Source organism: Nannobrachium achirus, assembly GCF_963921795.1.
Source record: "Nannobrachium achirus genome assembly, chromosome: 3".
NCBI lineage: Eukaryota > Metazoa > Chordata > Actinopteri > Myctophiformes > Myctophidae > Nannobrachium > Nannobrachium achirus.
In genome coordinates, this window is record NC_137812.1 from 57,967,773 (window position 1) to 57,991,918 (window position 24,146).

Sequence of the window (24,146 nt, forward strand, 5' to 3'; positions counted from 1 at the left end):
ACCACTAGCTTTTAGTCCACAGGCACAGGGAGGTCTTGGTGGGTGTTGACATCTGGATGAGCATGAAAGTTCACTGGTTGGTCACCATTGAGCTCAGCGTACTCCACTGCACCCTGCTGAGACACCATGCAAGAAGACCCCACTTAGTACCGTCACAGGCCATTCATGTGTCAACAAAATGCTGAAAACCATCACAAAGATGCACAGATCAAGTATATATGTCACGGTTTTAAAGAGAAACAGGACATTCGAGACGCGGAGCACTCGTGGTGCGGCACGGGGCGGAGCAAGCGGTCGCCAATACAACGTACTCCAGGCGGTGCGCCGCTCTATTGTCCACGACACTGCGAGCGGCTACCGAAGCCCCCCTGTATCCACGAAGCCCAAACGAGTTACGAGGCCCCCCTGGGTCCACGAAGCCCCAAGCGGCGCGAAGGCCAGCGGACCGGCGGAGCGCCGCGCGAGTTACGAAGCCGTGGTGAATGCAATCGTTATATTTATGCCCAGGCCGTAAGGCCTGGGCAAGCGCACGTTAAACGCCCTGTCCAAGTGACTACAATGGAGCTAATGGCTAGGCTAGGCTAGGCTAGGCTAGGCTAGGCCAGAGCCCTAGAATGGAGAGTTAGGCCAACTACGTTCACTTCATGGGGCGAGTCCAATGGCGGCTCGGGAGGAGCTTCTATAGTGACAAATATCTAACCGGAAGTCTGCTAAATGAATGAGAGCAGCAGCTCAAAACATTATTTCCTAACGACTTTGACCTTTATAAAAATAATCGATTCAGACAAATGAAAGAAAAAATATCACAGGTTATTTCCTGATATCTTATTCGAATTTTATTAACCATGTTATTTTACATCGTTTTTTGGCAATAGTACCAAGTAAATATTACAGAGACTTTAGTTGTCACTGTAAAATACTTTAAAACCGTTCTAATGTTGTATATTTACCTAAAAATGCCGATATTCGCGACGCTGCATCACTTTAGAGCTGAAATGGGTGACGTAACGAGTTCATTTTCGGACCCCTCGGTGACACCACTCTCTGATTATACTGCTCTGGGCTAGGCTAGTAAATAAAGAGTAAACACTTCCGGTCTGCGGCGAGTTCAAAGCGTGACGTAACTCTCTTATCCAGTGGCTGACGTCGCCATCTGGTGGTGATTAGTGTGTGGTGAACTACAAAACGAGCGCTCTTACAATGAACGTCCTGGGTTACCCAAATATCCTGTAACATATACATATACGAGCTAGGGATGCGGTATCGGCCTATTTTGCTGTACTCATACTCGTCCGATATTGCTCACGGCAGTGCCAGATACCATTTTGTTTCATAATATATGTTGGTAACAACATATCAAAAGTCCTAAGACACAGTATTGTGTGTGTTAGTTCAACTAATGAACAGTGTTTTCACCTTCTCTCACTCTAGTCATGACAACATAATTATTTAAAGCATTTTATTTTGGAGCGCCACACACTATTTAAGCACTTGTATAGAAACTTAACTTACAGTATCGGTATTCGGTATCGGCAAGTACTCAAATTAAGTACTCAAAAAAGTGGTATCGGGACATCCCTAATACGAGCACACTTGCAAAGCAGATATATGAACTCTCAGTCAGAAAAACATTCATTTAGTACATCCTGATCACAAAGCATATGCTTATGCTTAAAAGCAGTCCATCCATGCAAAATGTAATGAATAAATGTGAACCCATAAAAAATAGGAAAGAAAAAAAGACACTTCCGGAACGTCCTGGTGGAATGTCCTGTGTCCACCTGGAGCTACACATTCTTGTGCTTCCTTGTTCTTACAAGCACAAAGGCCAATGTAATATTTCAGGAGGAGAGAGGGCCCACCCTTCAATTATAACAACAAACAGAAGGGTAAATGGAGGGAAAGATGCACCCTACCCCTCTTTGCACAAAAGGAATACGCGTGAAGACACAAAACAGAGAGGAGGACCAAGTGGTAGGGCTAGGGGGGGCAATTGGGATTTTCCCAGTAATTACTTGGGCTTATTATAGATGGAATTCAGATCAAACTCCCCAAATTCTTCCTTCAAGGAGATACGGCGATGACAACATAAACCATGATGTCACATCCTTATCTCATTTTAAGCGAAGTTGTCTTTTTTCCTTCTCCCAGTATGAAGTGCCCACTGCTCACAACACCATGTAGGGACAAACAGTAAGCAGTGTGAGCCAGTGCTCATCAAGCCGAGCCATTCCCAACCTGTGGGCCAGGGTCCACTGGTGGGCCATCAGGATATTGCAAGTGGGCCAACAAATAACTGGCAATAAACTACGATTTTATTATAACTAAAGAAATATCATTGTTGTCGGGGAAGAAACCTTGTATGTCCAAAACCGTATTTATCACTTAAAAAATGATTTAAAATAGTGAAAATATCGGATCATCCGGAATCAATGGGGGAGAATTTATCTAATCAAATTATTGTTGTGAACTACTCCTTTAAGTGGTCAGACGGGTGGGCCGAGAAACTCTTCAAGGACAGCGAGACAGTTTTAAGATGGACCCGGAGGTGAGGTTTCCTGGGTCACAGCGTTTGGTTTGATGGGAGTGATATGGAAGGAAGCCCCAGCCCAATTCCCTTTGTTCTTGTCTGGAAACTCTGAGGCACATTTTCCTCTCAGGCTGGACTATCAGCCCACTGAGTGGCAGGGGCGTCACAAGGGGTAGGAAAGTGGGACTGAGTTACTAGGGCCCAAGGTGGAGGGGCCCTAGTAACTTTAGCTATTGAAAAATAGCAGATATACAAGCTCACAGCGCGGCACCGAGTGCCGCGCTGCAAGCTTGTAGATCTGCTATTTTTGAAAAGTTGGGAAAATGTGTGCAAATCTTTGAATATATGTATTTTTTAAGCGAACATTTGTAACTCAAATTTTGCTTCTGGGGTGTCCCTGGAACTATATGTTTTGAGATGGGGGTCCGTGGCTAAATACATATAATTTTGGGGGTCCTTCATATGAAAAAGTTTGAGCATCACTGACATGGAAACATAGGTTTCTTGCACACATTTTCACAATTTTTCAAAAATAGCAGATCTACAAGCTCGCAGCGCGGCACTCGGTGCCGCGCTGTGAGCTTGTATATCTGCTATTTTTCAATAGTTAACATTCATGGGGGGCCCGCAGTGAATCGTTGTACCCAGGGCCCAGAGTTTGGTGTGACGCCCCTGCTGAGTGCATGGGAGTGTGAGCACCAGGCTGGCAGGGAGAGCAATGGAGGGAAATACCACTGTAGCTTACATACCACTATCGCTGTCGGCTGGAAACCTTGTATGTCCAAAACCGCTACTTTTCAGGAATTAGTAAAAACAAAAAAAAGAAGAACCTGTGTGCCAATACCTTTGTAATGTAATTGCCATTGATATATATATATGATGCCAGATGGCCAAGACATGGCCCATATCTGTGTGGCTGGTTCAGATAGGGATCTCCATGAATGGGCATAAAAGATATTGTATGTTGTGATGTAATGGGAACCACTCTAACAAGAATCCCTTTTATGCCCACATATGGAGATCCCTGAAGTCATCAATATTGAGCCCATATCTAACAAGACTTTATATGGTAAAGCCCATATATGGAGGAAGACAGCCCATATCTGTGTGGCTGGTTCAGACAGGGATCTCCATGTACAGTATGGGCATAAAAGGGATGTACTATATACAGTACATGGATCTCCATATATGGGTACCAGGGGTCTCCATATATGGGTAACTGGTCCGATATACATCCAGATGGCCAGATAGCCAAGAATTGGGGGCGCGGTGCATGTCGCCCTGAGGCGTCTTACTATTGTAATAGTTATTATTTAGTCACAAGCTTGTTCTTTTCAGTTGTTTAAATATTTATAAAACCCATAGACAGTAACAGCTCTCAACTCAGTGCATGGTGACACATTTTGAGTTTTTAGATGATTTACATTATTATTCTTTAGATTTATTTGGGACACTGTCATACGACAAAGTAATATTAAAATAAGGTTTACATAAATAAAAAGATGAAATAAGGAGTTTCTGCCCAACAGAAACACTATTATATTAACCACTATTTGTCCACACTTGGTTCTAGCTATACCTTTTTTTTCTCTACATGATACAATATACATACAATACAATATATATTAAAGGCAGAATTACTCAATACTCACATAGTCATGGTGGTCAACAGCACCTGCAGAAACAAGTAAGCAAGTTCATTTTCACTACTTGTGTGTGCACACGCGTGTGTGTGTGTGTGTGTGTGTGTGTGTGTGTGTGGGAGCGTGTGTCCTGTTCACTCATTTCTATACATGCTAATGGCATGCCTTATTCTTTGGTCATTAATGACAAGGCTGCCCTTGCTGAGTGATGTTGTTTCTTTGCTGCAGAGGCCATTGTTATAGCCCAGGAGGCAGTGGTGGGTGCCAATGGGCGCAGTCACGGGCCTCTGAATCAATGCTTAGATGATCACAGCTTGACTCAGTATGTGAGGTTGAGTAATACATGACTCAACAACCAAGGATTATTTGTTCACTTTGACTAAGGTACAGCATGTCTCCCATGGGCTGCTCGCAAGACACACGCAGCTTCTGGCTTGCGTTCCAATAACAGGAAGTTCCTGTGAGCAGTAACAGGATATGATCGCCTACTGGAGTGGTTTAGGTAATCTGGCAATAGCAAAACTGCCCTCTTGTACTTGTATTGAAAAGTTATATTTGATGATATAATCCTACCAAAAGATATTTGGAACTAACTGATTCCCAATGCAGCTACGCACAAATATGGAGTGTGTTGTCTAACCTCAATAGCCCCTTTTCGACTGCAGCTTTAGCACCACACCACACCACACTACACCACACCACACCACACCGCACCACAAAAAATATCTACATTTTCCAATACACAAAAGTCCCTATCGGTAAGAAACAAATTGACCCTTTTAACTGTGATTATAATACAATATAAAATTGTATTACAACTATCCTAAATTATAATACACTATAATGGATTATAACTGTGATGAAAAGTCAGTGAGTGATCAGTCATTATGAAGTGTTTGGCCCTGTTTGGCCTAGCTCAGACCTACTCTAGATTGGATACTTTTTAGTACCACGGTTAGTACTACTTTCACACCACTCTACCCAGGTCCTTGTAGTGGAAAACCTGGCACAAGTGGGTGGTGTGGTGTGGAGTGGAGTGGTGTGGTGTTGGGCCAGTGGAAAAGGGGCTAATGTGTTGTCAAGGCATCGGGTGCAAACAAATCAGTCAGCTCCATATGGGCACAAAAGGGTGCATGCCCATACAGTATATGGGAATATGCCCTTTTACAACTCATAAGAAGTAATATTTGTTGCTCTCACCATGTGCAGAGTTCTGGAGCTCACTGTACACTGTGTCTGTGCCTTTCTTCAGTGGAACTGTTAGATAAAAAAGAAAAAAAGTCAGTAGGTTTCTCTACTTGAACATCAAAAAGCAATGAAATCACTGCCACCATAGTAGACACATGTTTATTTATTCATCATTAACAGAAACTTCCACTTTTATTTGGTGATAGCAGCATCGTAGAAAAACTAAACTAAACTAAAAACATTAAGCTGCATTTATGCCATCTCCAGCCTACAGGGACCTCGACCATACAACCGCATCGAAGAGCGGCTTGGTATCAAAAACCATCCTGGCAATTAGCTCAACCCTTCCTGTTTATGAACTGATGTTTCCAGAATGCCCTATCACTACAGTTGCAGCAACTCCAAAGACATCTTAATTGTGTGCAATTAGGCCCCTCCCAGGATGTGTCTTATCAACAGTGAAGGAATGCCGCCAAGGCAGAGTTAAATGGTTTCGGTACAGAATTGGAAGTGGCAAGGCATAATGTGCAGGAAAGTAAGGGGGTAATAGGAAAGGATCCTGATATGTATTAGGTCACGGAAAAGATCTTGTGCCAGGAAAAGAGAATATTTGGGGTGTTAGATTAGTTTTAGGACAGAATTCTTCAACTGTCTAAATAATGTGGAGGTAACAGTGGATAAGGTGAAACATATGATCTGAATAGTCATCCTTATTGGGCTAACGTCTAACCGGCAAAGTAATAGTGAAATTAATCTGTTCCTCACTTTGACGGGGTACCTCCTGGAACCCCTTCAATGACCCCTGGGTGTCCCTGTGTGTGTGTGTGTGTGTGTGTGTGTGTGTGTGTGTGTGTGTGTGTGTGTGTGTGTGTGTGTGCGTGCGTGCGTGCGTGCGTGCGTGCGTGCGTGTGCGTGCGTGCGTGTGTGCGTGCGTGCGTGTGTGTGTCTCACCTTTAACAGGATCAGCAGGTTGGGGATGCACCACCTCAGTGTATTCTACATCAGGCTCAGTGGATGAACTGCTCTCCTCCTCATTGGCTGTACAGAAGTACATGAACAAAACAGACACCCCATCAGCGAAGAACACACACTAAATGACCCATCAGCTCTGCTCTGTTCTTTATGCATGCTTTGACACTAGCTTTTTACAACAGTTGCTTTGTTATGGATTTCAACGTTAACGTTTCACGAATGAATGACGCCTGACAAACAATTAATAAAACCACCCGTTTCCTTCAACAGGAACCTCGTCCTAATGGTTTTTCCACCCGTTAAAAATGCTCTTGTGGTACTGTAAGTGTAAGGCGCTTTTGGATGAAATGGTTACGTTAGTTTCATTTCAGCATCTCACCTGCATCCGCCGGCCTCTCACTCCACACACTGGCTGCTCTGTCCACCCCCACTACGAGACAAAGACATAGATTCACGCTCAGTCATGTTACGTACTGCTCTGTCCACCCCTCAATACGAGACGAAGACACATACTGTATATCGTCGTTGTCGAGTGGAAACCTTGTATGTCCAAAACCGTTAGTTTTGTATTTATCATTTTTAAAATGATTTAAACTAGTGAAAACAGCCGATCTACAAGCACACGTAGATCTGCTGTTTTCACTACTTTTGTGCGACGGCCTTGAATGATGAAGCAGGGCTTTACTTTGCGAAAGGACATACAAATTTGAAACTTGGAGATACAAGGTTTCCTCCCGACAACGTCGATATGCTGAGTACAGTAGCATGCAAGAGCAATTCAGATTCTTATGTGTTCCTAATATAACTAGAAATACAAGACACCGTCCATACATACTGTAAATATCATTGTAATAGTTGGTAAATCTCACACATTTACCAAATGTGATAATATCCAAATATTCAAAGAGGGTATGTTTAATGTTTGAACTACCGTATGCTTTAATTATTCTGCATGATTTGCCACAGTCAGGTATTGAAAGTAAGACTACTGCTAATTATCTACCAGTATATACAAGATCTGATATTATGCAGTGTTTTGAAACATAACTGTTCATTCATTGCCCATTGAAAAGCAAGTACGTTCCAGAAATATTATCAGAGGGGCAGAGTTTTTGTCGTCCATATTCCACAAATCTTCGGCTGCCTTAAGGCACAATAGGCCACTGTTTATTCAACAAGGGCTACACAATAAGGACTGGCAAAAACAACTTCCCATTCCATAATGTAATCTCAAATTGGAGTTCAGTGGTCTAAGTTATTAACTTCCTCCACCTGCTGCCTGCATTCAAAATAGTCTGGCATACAACCAAATTATCTCCCCGATTTCCAACATACCCACCACCCACCCACCCACCCACACACATGACACAACCCCAACCCCTTGAGACAAAACTATTCCAACACCACCCCTTTCTTGAACAAGTTTCTTTATGCCAACATAGTAAATCTGTTGGAGACTATTGTTTAAAATGTTCATGGCACTCTTTCATTCACATTCCTTTGAGTTTTTAGTTCACAAGATTAAGGTTAAACCAGTCTTTATCATGCACTCATGTTGGTATACAATACATAAAAATAGATAAAAAATAGGCTACATTACATTGTGTACATTGGGCAGACATGAAACACCGAAACATGGCTAAATGGGTAATGTCAGTAAATACCAAAAGTAACCTGTGCAAAATGAATGGTACTGACACACTGCTAAATAAAACCAACGTCTTTATTCTACAAGTGCTTCTTCCAATCAGTCAAGAGATCAACCAAAAATATATACACACATTTCTGCTGATGGATATAAAGTATTATGTACAATTCAAGGCAGAGGTGATCCACTCTAGCCCAGGTGCTGGACAAACGGCAATACAAGAAGAAAATAGAGTCCGCAACACTAGTTTTATTGCTTCAACGTTTCGATTGAAACTAGGGATATGGTACGATAATCGGTATTATCGTTTATCGCAGGAGTCTTCAACAGGGGGTCCGCGACCCCTAGGGGGTCCTCAGAGTTACTATAGGGGGTCCTCCAAATCATAGAAACGTGTTTCTCCTTTTTTATATTAACCACTTGAACCCTAGTGTCCTTATTCTGAGAACTTTTGCCAAAAATAGCAGATCTAAAAGCTCACAACGCCTCGCGCTGCGAGGCGTTGTGAGCTTGTAGATCGGCTATTTTTGGCAAAGATGTTTGGCGTAGAGTAAGACCAAGTACAAAGTGAAATGTCAAGTTAAGTATTGACGATTCAAGTGGTTAAACGAGTATCTGATAACTCAAATTGACATGAATCCAAAATACAATGATGATTGTGCTGTCAAACAATGAAACAATGTGGAATCTCTGAAAAGGTTGTGGGGGTCCCTGCTTCATCTCTCTCTCAACTAAGGGGTCCTTGGCCTGAAAACGTTGAAGACCCCTGGTTTATCGTGATAAACACTCACAATAATCGTATCGTGGATATTTTAATTTATCGTGAAATTATCCTCCGTCATGCACTGGGATCAATTCACCTTTTATTTGCAGAGCTGCATATGCGGTAACATTTAAACGCTATATAATTGGTAAAACGGACCTGGAAATAACATACTTGATAGTCTTTTTTTTCACTCTCTACCAAATCTATTTGCCAAAAAAATAGCCGACCGATAGTCGTGTTCAACGTGTTGGGACACGTTATGAGCTTGTAGATCTGCTATTTTTGGCAAATGTTTCACCACAGGATAATGGATGTTGGGGGTATTTTGATTATCGCGATATCGTAAATAACAATTTCTTTGGTCACAATAATTTTATATCTTTTTATAACTTTTCATATCATCCCATTCCTAATTGTCAGAGTGTTTCAGGCAAAAATCGTGCACTTTATGAAAGAAGCATGAAATTTGGCACACAGTTAGAACATGCCATATGGAACATTTTTGGCTATAGGGCCATCGCAGATTTGTCTTGGGAAACTTGTGGGAGCCAATCAAAGTTGGGCTCTCATAGACTTTACTATAGAGTAAAATAATACAAAAAATAAATATGCTTTAAGTAGCATGTAAGGGGTCAAACTAGGTGTTTTTGGGGATTCTGAATCCAATGCAAGCATTTGTTTTGCACGAAAAACATTCCTTTCCGAGAAACGGCAGCCACAAAACTGTGAAAAGTGATGACTCATCACTAAACCATAGTTTTATGGGGTCCGTTTTTAGCCCAAGGAATGTTTTTCCTGCAAAACAAATGTTTGCATTGGATTCAGAATCCCGAAAAACACCTAGTTTGACCCCTTACATGCTACTTAAAGCATATTTATTTTTTTGTATTATTTTACTCTATAGTAAAGTCTATGAGAGCCCAACTTTGATTGGCTCCCACAAGTTTCCCAAGACAAATCTGTGATGGCCCTATAGCCAAAAATGTTTCATATGGCATGTTCTAACTGTGTGCCAAATTTCATGCTTCTTTCATAAAGTGCACGATTACATCAAAATACTGCCCGAAACGCCTGGACTATAATTGAAACGTTGAAGCAATAAAACTAGTGGAGCTGAGCCGAAACCATTGTTGCACACTCTATTTTCCTCTTATGTACAATTCAAACCTTCATCAAACAAACAAACATCAAATGCACAACAGATAAATAAGAGAAGTTGCATCAACAATGGACATGCAAATAGAAACCAATGGGAATGAAAAAAACGGGACAAAGAAAGAAATGCAGATGATTATAAAACAAGGCCCATCCAGGGTGCAGGAGGAGGGGAGAGAGATCAATGGGGTCCTGCATGGTTCACATGTATTCACAACACAGTTCTCCTGGTCGCCGTGTCAGTTTGGACACAGTCCTTTCATGCCCCAAACATATAATTGAAGAAAATGTCCATATCCACATCTTGGTAGTCATTGTCAATTAAAGGAGTAGTTCACCCCCAAAATGACTTTTTATCTATTGATTACTCATGCCATGGAGACTTGAGTTCAAGGATATTTTTAGTTTTTTGTCGCATTCCAAAGACAATAATTTGATTACAATAAATTCACCTCCATTGATTCCGGATGGGGACCCAAATGCATTTGGGTCCCCATCGGGAATCCATGTGGGTAAATTTACTATAGTCAAATTTCTGTCTTAGGAATGCGAAACATACAAATAAATCATTGAACTCAAGTCTCCAATGTCATTTTGGGGGTGAACTACTCCTTTAAGCTATTATCACACTCATCTGAATTCTCTGTTCCAAATTCAGTTTGCCGTTACTGTCATTTCTTAAATTCCAAAGCTGCCTTTTCTTTGAAGCCACTATATTTTTCATTCAAGTCTCTTGTACTCCGAGGCTTGTCTACACTGTTGCCGGGATACTGTAGCTGCTCCTGTTGCTGAGGTCAGCAGGAAGTGATGCCACACTATCTCGCGTCCCATTGGTCACTCCCCCCTCCGCGTGGTCATAGTGTGGCGTTGCGTCTGGAACAAGACGGCGACAATCAGCGCTCTCAGCAGTCACTCACAAGACTGGACAAACAGCCAGCGCCATGCACTAAACACTCTAAATTCAGCTATCAACCTTCTACTTCCTGCACAAACACTCTACCTTGAACCTCAGAGTGTTTACTTTGGCCCGTGAGACCCACAGCAATTTGCCCTCATGGGAACATCCTATTTTTCTTTTCTCGTGTACATATTTAGCAACACATACATAGAAACACCCAAATGCAAACATAGCATAGCACACAGAGGCAACTTTCCAACGTGCACACATACAGTTCATCATTCTGTTAAGGATTAAATAAATAGACAAATGCATTCACAAAAGATAGCTGATGCGCATGCATGCACATTAGAATGATGCATCAGTGACATGAGTATGGGTTGATGGATGGCTTTTTAAGTAAACATGCTCGGCTATGGCTATTACAAAACAAAACATGCTATGCCTTGTTGCGCTGGCACCAACGACTTGAGCATAATTTATACTTCGTTCTACGACAAGGTATAAATTAGGCTTCATGGTTGTTAAATGGCTTATGGCGTCAGTGCAGTGGCACAAGAAGGTAGTAAAATGAGACTACCTGTGGGTGCGTTATAAACCTCTCTGTCGTGGGTTAGACTCACTGTTAAAGAGTCATCTGATTTAGGGCTCGAAGGCTTTCTGAGAAATGGGGAAAATAAAGTCATCTTCGTCGGTTGTAAAGTTGAGACTGGACAAATACAGCTCACTTCAAATTGGGTAATAATTAACCGACTTACAACCGAAGAATCGAGAAGCACTTTTAGAAAAATTATAAACCTTTCTCACATATCAACGAATCAACACAAAAAAAGTTATAATAGATTGTTTATAATCGACAAAATCGATTAGTCCTATTAACCACTTAACCCTGTGTTATACTTTGTTGTACAATGGTGGTGTACAACGCCTAGCCAGTCTACAAGCTCACAGCGTGTCACAGGGCGAAGCGTTATGAGCTTGTAGATCTGCTATTTTCAGTGTTTAAAAAATGTAATAAACATTCATTAATCATAATCAAGGCACAAGTTTATGATCATGATTTTAAGTTATATCGCCCAACCCTACCCTGGCCTACACTGAGCTGAGATAGTCACTACAGAATAGCACAACATTGATTCTGATGAGGAGCAGCTAGCCATTACATGAAGCCTTGTATAAAGCCTGTACAAGATTGCCATACGTCCAAATACTCTTTGAGCACCTGCTGAAATGGCGTGGTTACACACTTGACATAAACCTATATCTGTCTAAGCTGAGGAAACAAGGTATTCAAGCCAACTCACACTGACAGTTCAGCTGCCGCGTCTCGTTTTTTACCTATGATAGGAGAGAAAAGGTGAGAAGGAGAGAAGAACAGACGGGAAAGACGAGGTGTTCTTTTGGTTTTCAGTCATAAATACACAGTTAGACATGAGCAGCCAGTGTTGCTGGAGGACGGTAGCTCTCTCTACCTCTCTTGGCCCGGAAGCGCAGCACACACAGCAGCACCAGAACCGCCACCACCAGCAGACAGGAGGCCACGATCACACCCTTCTTCCACATCGCCATGAGCACTGCAGAGAGGACGTAGTAGCAGGGGAGATCACAAATCAGAAGTCAAACTAGGGGTGGGCGATATGGTGATAATTATCGTTGAGACAATGTCTCCACGATATGCATTTTCAGAGGTATCGTATGTATCGTGATACAATTGAGGGAGCCTTGTAAAACATCCTGTTTAATCGTTAATACAGAGATTCATTGCAGAATTCAATTTAAACCTGCATTTTGGTCTAAATCGGTAGTTCTCAAACTTTAAAATGTCAAGGTCTCCACTTAACTCTGACAGTATACAAATGAAACCAAATGGACCCGTAAGGGAAAGTTCAATTTAGACCTCCCAAAAGGAACCCAGAGAGTCTAGTTTTTGTCAAGTTACTTGAAAAATAACCATAAAAACCAATGTGAAAAAGAATCGTGTATCGTGATTCGTGATACAGCTTGGGAAAATATCGTGATATTGTATTTTTCCATATCGCCCACCCCTAAGTCAAACTGCAATTACATAAAATCACATTCAGTTATAATGTCAATCACCAAATCACTAGCTACAGTATAAGTTAAAAATAGTAAATGTTGCTCCTCCTGGATCAGACGGGATAAGGCACCCAAAGTTTAAAAGGAGGGAACTTTATTTATGGCCAAATCAAATCACTCCATCCATGCACCACCAAATCACTTGTTGCCTATTTAGATGTAGAGTACTAGAGGAGGAGATACGTTTCATTATGTACCACTGGCTACTATGTATGCATCTACATTACACACTCTTATTGTGCAACCCTCAACCCAGGATTTGAGAATCCCAGTCTCAAATTATTAGTATTACCACCACCACCACCACCACCACAGATAAATGATAGTCAGAGAGCAGCAACAGCACTATCTGCACTTTCCCTGGAGCAGTGGGAATGCCCCCTCCTGTTGCGCCCCTCGGCTTGATATCCATGACCGATTTGGCCCTCAGGGAAAACAACTTGAGGAACCCTGAGATAGATTTGTCACTACTTACACAGGTGCAAGCAGTGAATAGCTAGTGAAAAGCTAGTAATAGACAAAGCTTGCAGGAAACATTCACCTCCCACTCCTGTTACTCAGTGCTGCACAAAGTAAATACGAAAAAAAAAAGTATATACAAAATACAAATACTCTAAATATTACGCAAGTTGCTGAATCAAATGTGCTCTTGAGTCAAAGTACTGGGGTACTTGCTTTTAAGAAATAAGTATTCAAAAGTACATGCTACACAATACTACACAAATCACAAAGTACAGTTTCTTTTTTAATATCAATGCATTGCCGTATTGAAATGCAGACATCCAAAAGAGTATATACAAATACTCAATTAAAATAGATAACAGATACTAATTATATTTTACTGCTGACTCTCACCTTCTACAGTGACCGGGTGGCTGTGGACTTTATTAGCATTGTTGGAGGCCTCGCAGTAGTAGTTTCCGCTGTGCTGGCTGCCCACCCCGGGCACCTGGTAGTCATATGTGTTCTGGTTTGTGATGTTGCTGTACAACGCCTGCGGGTTGCCATGGCGATACCACTTGAAGGTGATGGGCGGCGTGCCTTTGACGCTGCAGATCAGGTAGAGACGGTCTCCCTCGGCGACGTTGCTCAGGTCAGGGACCACTTTCAGCCACGGCTCTGACAGCGGCACTGAGAGGCGGGAACGGATCCAATGAGATGAAGATCACCGCAGTGGTGGTGGGAAAAGTAGTCACGTTTGTTACTTAAGTGAAAAGTATCAATACGGCCATGTAGAAATACTCTGTTACAAGCAAAAGTCTGGAATTCAACATTTACTTAGGTAAAAGTGCACATAGATTGGTATCAAAATGTACTTAAAGGAGTAGTTCACCACAAAATGATTTTTTTTCTATTGATTAGTCACTCCATGGAGACTAGAGTTCAATAATAGTTTTAGTTTTTTTTCTCGCATTCCTGAGACAAAAATGTAATAACAATAAATTTACCCCCATTCGTTCCGGCCGGAATCAATGGGGGTAAATTTACTCGAATCAAATTTTTGTCTTAGGAATGTGACAAAAAACAAAAAATATTATTGAACTCTAGTCTCCATGGTGTGACTAATCAATAGAAAAAAAGTCATTTTGGGGGTGAACTACTCCTTTAAAGTGAAAGTACCAAAAGTAGGAAGTACTCATTATGCAGAATGTCCCATTTCTTAAGTTTTCAAAAGTCTTTTGAAAATGGCAGATCTGCAAGCTCACAATGCACCGCATCGCGACACATTGTGAGCTTGTAGATCGGCTATTTTCAAATGGCCAAAAGTATATAGGGTTGAAGTGGTTGATGCATGTTTTGCAATAATAATCAAAATCTAGTAACTAGTTACTAACATTTTCATATAATCGTAGTGGAGTAAAATTGCAATATTTGCCTCTGAGATGTACAGTATGTCATGCTTTGTCTATACAACTACTGACTGTCCATTTAGGAAAGTTTAATTGCATGTGAAAATTCAGAGGAAATCAAAGGCATTGTGTACTACTGCCTGTGACTGAAGCCATTATGTGACAACCATGCATTGACGCCTTAAGCCTAATTTATACTTTGTTGTGATAAGTATAAATAGTCTATATTCACCTATGACAGGAGCGGAGAGACTTTTACTGAACATGGGCTCCTTCCTTGGATTGTTCCTCGCCTCACACATATATAATTTGATATCCGCAGCTTGGTGGATGGTGATGGTGAACAGGGCCGGTTGACCCGGCTGCTGGACAGTGATGGTCCTGTTCAGATCGCCATAGTCCCGCCACAGGTTGTAGTGTATAGGTAGGCTGCCTCTGTCGGACTGACAGAGAACCTGGAAGGGCTCCCTCAGAATAACACTCCCCAATACCCATATCTTTGGCGTAGAGGCAGTGACTGGAGGGCAGACACAGAGAGACAAGACAAAAATCATTGAAATCCACCAAATATTTCAGTCTAACTATAACCAATAACGTTGTTACCAAGAATGTCCTCATTGTACTCACTCTACAACAGGGGTCTTCAACGTTTTCAGACCAAGGAACCCTTAACTGAGAGAGATGAAGCAGGGACCGCCTCTACATATTGTAAAATGTGTGATGCAAATTTTCATCAATTTCAAATTCATAGATAGACTCATAGACTTGTTTGACAGCGCTGTCATCAGTCTATGTTGGATTCGTGTTAATGCGTTTTTTTTCAGACATTTAACCACTTAAATCGTTGATACTTGACCTTTCACTCTGTACTTGGTCTGCTGTTTTTTACCTCTGCACCAAACCTATTTGCTGAAAATAGCCGATCTACAAGCTCTCAATGCCGCTGCGAGGCGCTGAGAGCTTGTAGATCTGCTATTTTTGGCTAAAGTTCTCCTCAGAATAGGGATGCGAGGATTCAAGTTGTTAATTTAAAAGAATTATCCTACTGTATCACACAAAGATTTGGCGGCCCCCCTTTAGTAACTCTGAGGACCCCCTAGGGGTCCCGGACCCCCTGTTGAAGACCCCTGCTCTACAATATTGACAGGAAATGCTTGAGATTTTAATAATCCTTCTTCGAAGACATCCGAAGTGACAACAATTCTTTTTAGAACTCAAGTTCTAAAAAGATCAGATTTAAGCTCTACAACGTACAGAAACAAAGAGCATTTCAGAACTCTTACCTTTTGGTCTAACGGTCAAGGTGTTACTGTACTTCAGAATACCCTTGGCTCTTGCCGTACAGGAGTAGTTCAAGCTGTATGGAGGTGCCTTCCCAATGAACACGCCAACCTCCCTCTGTGCGCTCAGGCGACTCTCCGGTGGCTCGATGGTATACGTCAAGTCCTCCCTACGCAGTCTCTCAGAGGCGTAGTTTTGACTTTTACATGTTAGATTCATTCTATCCTCATAAAAGACCTCAGCAGGCGACATGGTCAGCGTTGGCTCTGAAAACAGTTCTGTGGAGTCATTATGAAAAAGATTAGCTGCTTGACAAAGAATATCACTTGGGAGAGTGAAACAAGGATTTAATGTATTTCTCTTCATTTCATTTGAATCAATAGATTTAAACATGATTCATACATCATGTACTGAGCTTCATTTACAGAACTCACTGACGCATCAGTACACGCACACTTACAGTTTAAACTAAGAGCAACAAAGACATTCCCCATACTGTACTGCGCGCGCACACGCGCACACACACACACACACACACACACACACACACACACACACACACACACACACACACACACACACACACACACACACACACACACACACACACACACACGCACACGCACACACACGCACACACGCAGCTATCCTTCTCCAATCCACCTACCAGTAACTGACACAGTTTTCGTTGAGACCTTCGCTATGTTTCCCATGTCTAATCTGCACTCAAAGTCTCCAGAGTGTTTGGCCAGTACAATCATGGTGTGGTTGATCTTGGTGTGTCCATGGCCAAGCAGATTGTTCCCCTGGAGCAGGAAGAGGTTGTGGTTGACAGTGGTTGAGCCCATGACGCTGCATGAGATACTCAGCATGTCTCCCTCATAGACGTCCTCCACTGGGCTGATCTTAAGAACAGTTTTAATGCTGAGTTCTGAGAGACAAACAAAAACAGCTGGGGTTTACACTCTTATCCGGAGCAGATTCAAATATGCTTGGAATACGGTTCAATTCCCAGATAACATTACAAGCAACCAAAAAGGCTAAGTTCGAGGGTAACAGTCTTCAGACCAGTGGTTTTCAATGCGTTTGTGCCTATGGCTCAAAATCTCAAGGCACATCTACAGTATATTCATTACATTACAACCTCAAAGTACTGAGGACTGACTTACTAGGGCCCAAGGTGGATGGGCCTTAATTATTTTATACTTTAGCTATTGAAAAATAGCAGATATACAAGCTCACAGCGTGGCTGCGGGGGTCCCTGGAACAACATATTTTGATATGGGGGTCCATGGCCAAATACATATCATTTTGGGGGATCTTCACATGAAAAGGTTTGAGCACCACTGACATAGAAACATATTTTTTTCAAAAAACCTTAGAAGGATTTGAAATATTCAAAGACTTGCACATCTTCACGATTTGTAAAAAATAGCAGATCTACAAGCTCGCAGCGTGCCACTCGGTGCCGCGCTGTGAGCTTGTATATCTGCTGTTTTTCAATAGTTAAAGCACAAAATAAGGCATAATAATGCGTTCCCAGTCTAAATAGGTTAACCCCCCCCCCCCCTATGAAGAACATTCATGGGGGGCCCGCAGTGAATCCTTGTACGCAGGGCCCAGAATTTGGTGCGACATCCCTGCTTACACAGAACACGCACCTTTAACTGAAACAGTGGCATTGTTGCTTTCCTTTGACTTGAAAGAGTCGGGTGTGACCAGCACAGCATAGTCACAGCGCAGTTTGCGGACGCCCGGACTGCTGAAACGATGGTGGACTTCAACCTTATTTGAGTTGACCCGCTCTTCGCCTATCTCTTCCGAGTCGGCATAGAAGTAGAAGATGATAGATCCGTTCTCCCCAGGGGCGGTGCATGTGGCCGTCACCTCCTCTCCCTCGCTTAACACGCCTTTGTTGATATGAATTACTGGCACGGACAGACCTGGGAAAACACGAAGACGCAGAATATGAAGGGCTTGTGTCATATAGTGATGTTGTTGTTGCGATATCTACCAACTTTGAAGAAAGAACTTTGAAAAGAACCTGAATATCAACACTCAAGGTCTCAAGCACAGCTGATTATATGATCTATTCTAGATTTTAACGGTCTCATAACTTTAAATAAAAAATAGGTATTGGTACTGCCATCGGTTAATGTAAGCTTTATTTGCCGATACCAATATTGACCCATAACGGCAAACATCGGCCGATACATATCATGCCAGCAAGCATTTGTAATTGGGAGTGTCAGGAATAGGTATTGCAAGCTGTAGTGACTATTAACTGTATATGGGATGTTTTCTTCTTTTTACAGGAAATTGATCTGACTTATGGTTATCTGTCCATTATGGTTATCTGTCCATGTGTCCATGTGTTACCATGTGTGTGTGTGTGTGTGTGTGTGTGTGTGTGTGTGTGTGTGTGTGTGTGTGTGTGTGTGTGTGTGTGTGTGTGTGTGTGAGAGCGCTCAAGCGTTTTTGTGTGCGCGTGTGTATGTGCTTCAGGTTGAAACTTTTAAAGTGGTTAATACCAACCCATTTTTTTAGTCATGTTAAAAGGATATCATATTCAAGGCAGCACTAACTTTTAATAATACCACAATGGCCTTTTCCCAAAAGTAAACAGTGTTAAGACAATTTGTCATCTTTAGAGAGCTGTTTCAATGCTGTGTGGGGGGCCCTGAACCCTGACTGAAACGGATCAAGGATCTTGTTGGTATTCAGGATTGGTTGCAGTTGCGATAGGACAATTTTCTCTATTATTTCAGAAACAAATGGTAATTAAAACATGGGCTCATAGCTACTTAAACATTTAACATCAAGGTTATGATTTTAATTTCTTTCCCCTATTTTTTAGCAAACGTTGGACAACTCAATGTTTAAAACATGCACAGACAGTGCCAGAGGCTAAGCAATAATTAATAATAACTTGGATGGTAGGGCTTATGTTATCGGAGGGCACAACATCATGGGGGGAGGTGGAGGTTTTCATGTATCAATTCAGACAGGCACCGGTTTAAATGAAAAAGAGATTGTCAAAGAGAGGAGGAGAGAGCATTGATCTAAGATTTTAAAAGGTTTCCAGTGAAACACATCAGTAACTTCTCAAATACCGTATTCTCCGGACTATAAGGCGTACTTAAAAGCCTTTAATTTTCTCAAAAAACTACAGTGCGCCTTATAGCCCAGTGCGCCTTATATATGGATCATTCATTGACATTGACATTCCCTTTAGCACAGTTCCATCTGTTGGATGCATAACGCAACGGTAGCGTCTATTATGTGCGCCTTATAGTCCGGTGCGCCTTATATATGAAAACAGTTCGAAAATAGACGATTCATTGACAGTGCGCCTTATAGTCCGGTGCGCCTTATAGTCCGGAAAATACGGGTATGTCCGTTTCAACATAATGATAGATATTGGGATTGAGGACTTTGAGAATGTTTAGCCATTAGCTTTTTTTGGATATGTTTGGAAATAAATTACATTGATATTTTTTTCCATCTCAGCTCAGCTGTCCATCAGACTTGCCTAAGAGAACTAAAAAAAAGAAAAAAGAAGCAGATCTGAAGTATTTTTGCAGTACGGCACCATTTTATGACAAGATATAAATCAGGCTTAAGTGGTCACGTTTTGGATGGATATATTTGAGTGGAACTAGAGTATTAATGTTAAAACTCATAATATCAAGGTCAAGAGTATGCCTTAGAACGTGGATAGCATTGTTAGCTTTATGTTCTGAAAGAGGCCAAAACAATCCAGGTAATCTTTTAGATAATTTGCAAGAGTATTACATTCATCTAAGATCAACAGTCTGTCATGCATTGGGACAATACGAGACAGGAAGCCAGAGAATTCATTCTATCATCAAGTCTTTGTCTGGCTTGGGAGGCCTATATACTGTACAGTATATTTATTTATGATAGAGGCTAATACTCTGTGATTTATTTTCTTCTTCTGTCTTTTTCTTCTTCTGAGAATGATTTCACAACTGTTTGTTGTCCTAAAATAGAAGAGAGGGAAGAATGTGTGGAAGTCTTTATTATGGCTCTGTCTACCTTGTTTAGGCAGTTTCTCTCAGCCTTGAAAGAAAGATAAGGTGGATGGCTGCACAGAGGGTGTACAAATGGTCTGGTAAAGGTTTTATACCAGGGACGTGCTGGCCATTGGGAAAAGCGGGCCAACTCCCGAATGGCCGGTTCATTCCCGGCCGGTCCAGGCCGGCCATTAGGGAAAAAAATCAAAAATAAAATGTCGGCCTTCGTTCCATTTTGGGGGCTAGGCGGCCAACAAAGTAAATCGTCACTGTCGTGCAGAAACCTCGTATCTCCAAGTTTCAAATGTGTACATTTTTTCGCAAAGCAAAGCCCTGCTTCATCATACTAGGCCGTCGCACTAAAGTAGTGAAAACAGCAGATCTACAAGCACACAACGCCTCGCGGTGCGAGGCGTTGTGTGCATGTAGATCGGCTGTTTTCACTAGTTTAATTCATTTTTTAAATGATAAATACAAAACAAACGGTTTTGTACATACAAGGTTTCCAGCCGACAACGACAAAATATAACTCATGTAATTGGCCCACTGGCTTGTCACTTGTCATGATCTGAAATGGCAAATCTTTGAGTAGCAGCAGCGCTATGGAGAGAGATCTCTCTCTATAGCGCGGAATGAGGGCCTCTCCAACTCTTTTTCCTGGGCCGAATTAGGGGCCCAGCACGCCCCTGTTTTATACTCTCAGTTAAATTAACACTTGTGATTCTGCTGTGTGGTGCCAGTGGGCTCCAGTTCTGGAACAGCCACAGACTATTTTGGCATATACTTTAGTTTTTAATGAATTTGGCACTTTATTCATTTACAATTTATCTCACTGTTTAAATTCGATGGAAAATACCATAACATTGAAAGACTTAAGCTTGCAGGGAAAAGACAATCTAATTGTTTGTGAGATCACTGAATGGGGTCTTTGACCACAGAAAGTATTTCAAAAATAACATATGCACAAGCTCACACATTGTCAGCTTGTGGATCTGCTACTTTCACTTTCCCATAATGACATGCTGAAAACTGGGATGTCAGGCTGGTTAAAGGCATGTTGTATTATACAAACAAAACATATACTGTATGTATCCAAAATAGCTGTTTCTTTTTCTTTCTTTTTTTTTATCCCACGATTTTGCAACCCATTTTCACCCAGTGCCAATTGCCTATGTAATCCTTATCCTGGGCTCTGCTCTCCCTCTGCCGTGCCTGGGTGGGGAGACAACGGACTGACCTCATGCTTCCTTCAATGCATGAGTAGTCCAAGTTGTTTATTTTCACCTGACAGTGGGGATTTCCCCGGGAGGCATTATTGAGACCAGGATTACTGCATGTTTTTGTGAGGGTATCAACCCTAGGAGACACGGAGAGAACATGCAAACTCCACACAGAAAGGCCCCTATCGCCGACCCCACCTACAATATAGCTGTTTCAATGCTGTGTATCCAACACAACCAACCTGGACAACAACAGGAGAATATAAAAACACCTTACCTGTTACAGTGAGTTTCTTTGGATCACTCGTACTTTTTCGGCCCTCAATGTCAACCTCACATTTGTACTTGCCAGAGTTGGACACCCTGGCCTGGTACAGCGGGTAGACCAGCTCCTCAGAGCTGCTGGTGGTCTTGGTGTAGGCCACAATACCATCCTTGTAAATAGTGTATATCCGGCTCAAGGAGTGCACGCTGCCAGCGATGGATGCTTTGCATCTCAAAGTGACGTTGGTGTCCCGCGCCACTTCAGTGCTGGGCTCAATGTCGAGGACAATTTCTCGGATCGTGAAGGCTGAGGACGAGACAGGATTAACGATTAGAACAAAAATCAAAGACAAAGGCATTTTCTTGAGTGGATCGTCCTGTGAAGAGCTGTTTGAAATTATGAGCTTGTTTCAATGTTGTTTTATAAATGGCCAGGCCAACCATGGTAGGTTTCCTTTTCTTAAAAAAAAAAGAGTATAGCACACACGTAGCTGCCGATGCAAATATTTATTAGAACACAGAAAAAAGGAACTAACGTTTCAGACGGACAGGCTGCCTTCTTCAGGGTTATCTATAACCCTGAAGAAGGCAACCTGTCTGTCTGTCTGTCTGTCTGTCTGTCTGTCCGAAACGTTGGTTCCTTTTTTGGTTGGTTTCTTTTAATAGATATTAACCGGCAACTACAGTACAAGTGTGCAGCTATACTCTTTTTTAATTATAGTGGTTGTTCCGTTGGCTGGCACCTAATAAGGACTGTATATGAGGTTTCCTTTTCTGTCAAGACATGTTTTCTTACACTAAAACAGAATTCATATGCAGTATGATATTTCTAAGATATTGGACAACTGGAAACATGATTGTATTTAACTTTGCAATCTCATCTAACACAATGTTCTGAATTTCCCCAAATGACCACCAGTGTGACCATAACTGCAATAATTATTGCCATAACTGATATATTTAGTAAACGACAGCATCATGTGGTGTATAATTCAAGGTTTAACCATCGTTCCTCGCTCATCACAGCATCAATTCATCACGGTACATGCAGACACTTCCAAGCAGTGTGTCACGCATTCACCCAGAATGCTACAATGGTTACAAAATGCTCAAACCGCAGACCCAGAGCAGACAAAACAGGTACTCAAATTCACATAGTCATGCTGTGTGTGTGTCTGTGAAGACAAAAAAAAAACGAATTCCCTGAGTCACATCCAGGTTAGGAAGCAGATGTTCCATGCTGTTTATATGTACACAAATCAAGTATCTTGCAAGACCAACCTGAGGGCAGGCGGGGAGGTGTTCTGAGGGAAGGGTTAGTAGTAAGCACCCTCCTCCCAGGCCCCAAAAAAAGGAAGGAAAGGCACTTTGTTAAACAAACATCCATCTCTGGGGACCTCTCGCTATTTCAGAGAAATATGGTCCCCACCCAGCATCACTCAGCAGAACCTTACTTAATGATGATGGGTCATTTGATAAGTAGCAGGGCCTGAATGTTTGGGCCACGGAAACGATGCAGTCACTATTATGCTGGGACCAGACAAATGACTGCATGATGGATAGTGCACTATACACTCACTTTCTTTCTTGAATTTGATAAAAACTACATTCAATAACGTATGCTCCATCTTTAAATAAACATCACTTTTCCACCAAACCATTTAATAACAACGACAAAAGCATCCACAGTCTGATGGAAATCCCAATTACAAAGATGAGGAAAAAGCAAATAAAACAGAACCGTAAATCCTACAAATGGCATCACTCAACATAGAGGCTTAACATACAGAAATAGACCTGCTGCTCATTTGGCCCAGGCCAGGATAAGGCCTCCATCTCCAAACATAATTGGCTCTGGCTGTCTCATTCTACCACAGTGCCAACCAACACAGGAGAAGAGAGAGGCGTGTGACCGTAGCAGCAGCCAGATTCCCAAAACCACCCAGCATAGCTTTTCCACGGTGCCAGAATCTGATGGCCAAAAGCACTGATAACAGCCAGGCCCGTTTCCATTGAATGACGCACAGTGAAAATCCTTCGTGTTCATTTAACTCTCAGAGTTCTTACAAACTTAAGTTTGTTTTTAATATTTCAGAGCATTAGTACACAGCTGTGACTGGTACTGTAGTTGACAAGTCTTCAAACTTCACTATGTTCTACTCCAGCATAGAGTACCACTGATGAGAGCAGTACATGATTAAACTATGATGCTCTCATTGAAGAATGAGCATAATTAAAATGACAATCAATTAGTTGCATAACAACAAAGGTGTTCTTTCAGTGTAGTGATGACACAAAAGGAATCACAGAACATAACAAACTCAAGTCATTGTGAAAATGAAGACATACTTACATTGAGGCTCTGACCTTCCACCTGAATGGACCACATGGGAGCAAAAAGAAACAAACAAACAAAGAACATCAGGTTAAAGACAAGTCCATCAAAACACCAAATTCCCCCCAAAAATGTGTTCCTACGGTATATGATCTAACACCAGAGATCCTTACAACAGATCAGGAGCATGGAGGTGAGCAGTAGGAGGGGGCCCATCCTGGCTGAGGGCTGCTGGGACTCCCTGCGCCTCTGGCTGACCAGA

At 41.9% G+C, this 24,146-nt stretch overlaps 1 protein-coding gene across 1 annotated transcript; it reads right to left on the minus strand.

The window, feature by feature from the left end:
• Window positions 1-11: 11 nt before the first annotated feature.
• On the minus strand, window positions 12-24,146 carry pecam1b (platelet and endothelial cell adhesion molecule 1b; the record flags this gene model as incomplete). The annotated part of the gene is made up of 16 exons (XM_080722693.1): window positions 24,058-24,146; window positions 23,903-23,923; window positions 21,563-21,856; window positions 17,690-17,971; window positions 16,696-16,959; window positions 16,031-16,306; window positions 14,980-15,264; window positions 13,753-14,028; window positions 12,273-12,374; window positions 12,105-12,138; window positions 11,381-11,460; window positions 6,713-6,763; window positions 6,313-6,399; window positions 5,374-5,430; window positions 4,183-4,205; window positions 12-116 (listed from the first exon to the last, which is right to left on the minus strand). The coding sequence occupies exons 1-16, from the start codon at window positions 24,098-24,100 to the stop codon at window positions 12-14; spliced, it is 2,280 nt and encodes a 759-aa protein (XP_080578819.1). The 5' UTR covers window positions 24,101-24,146.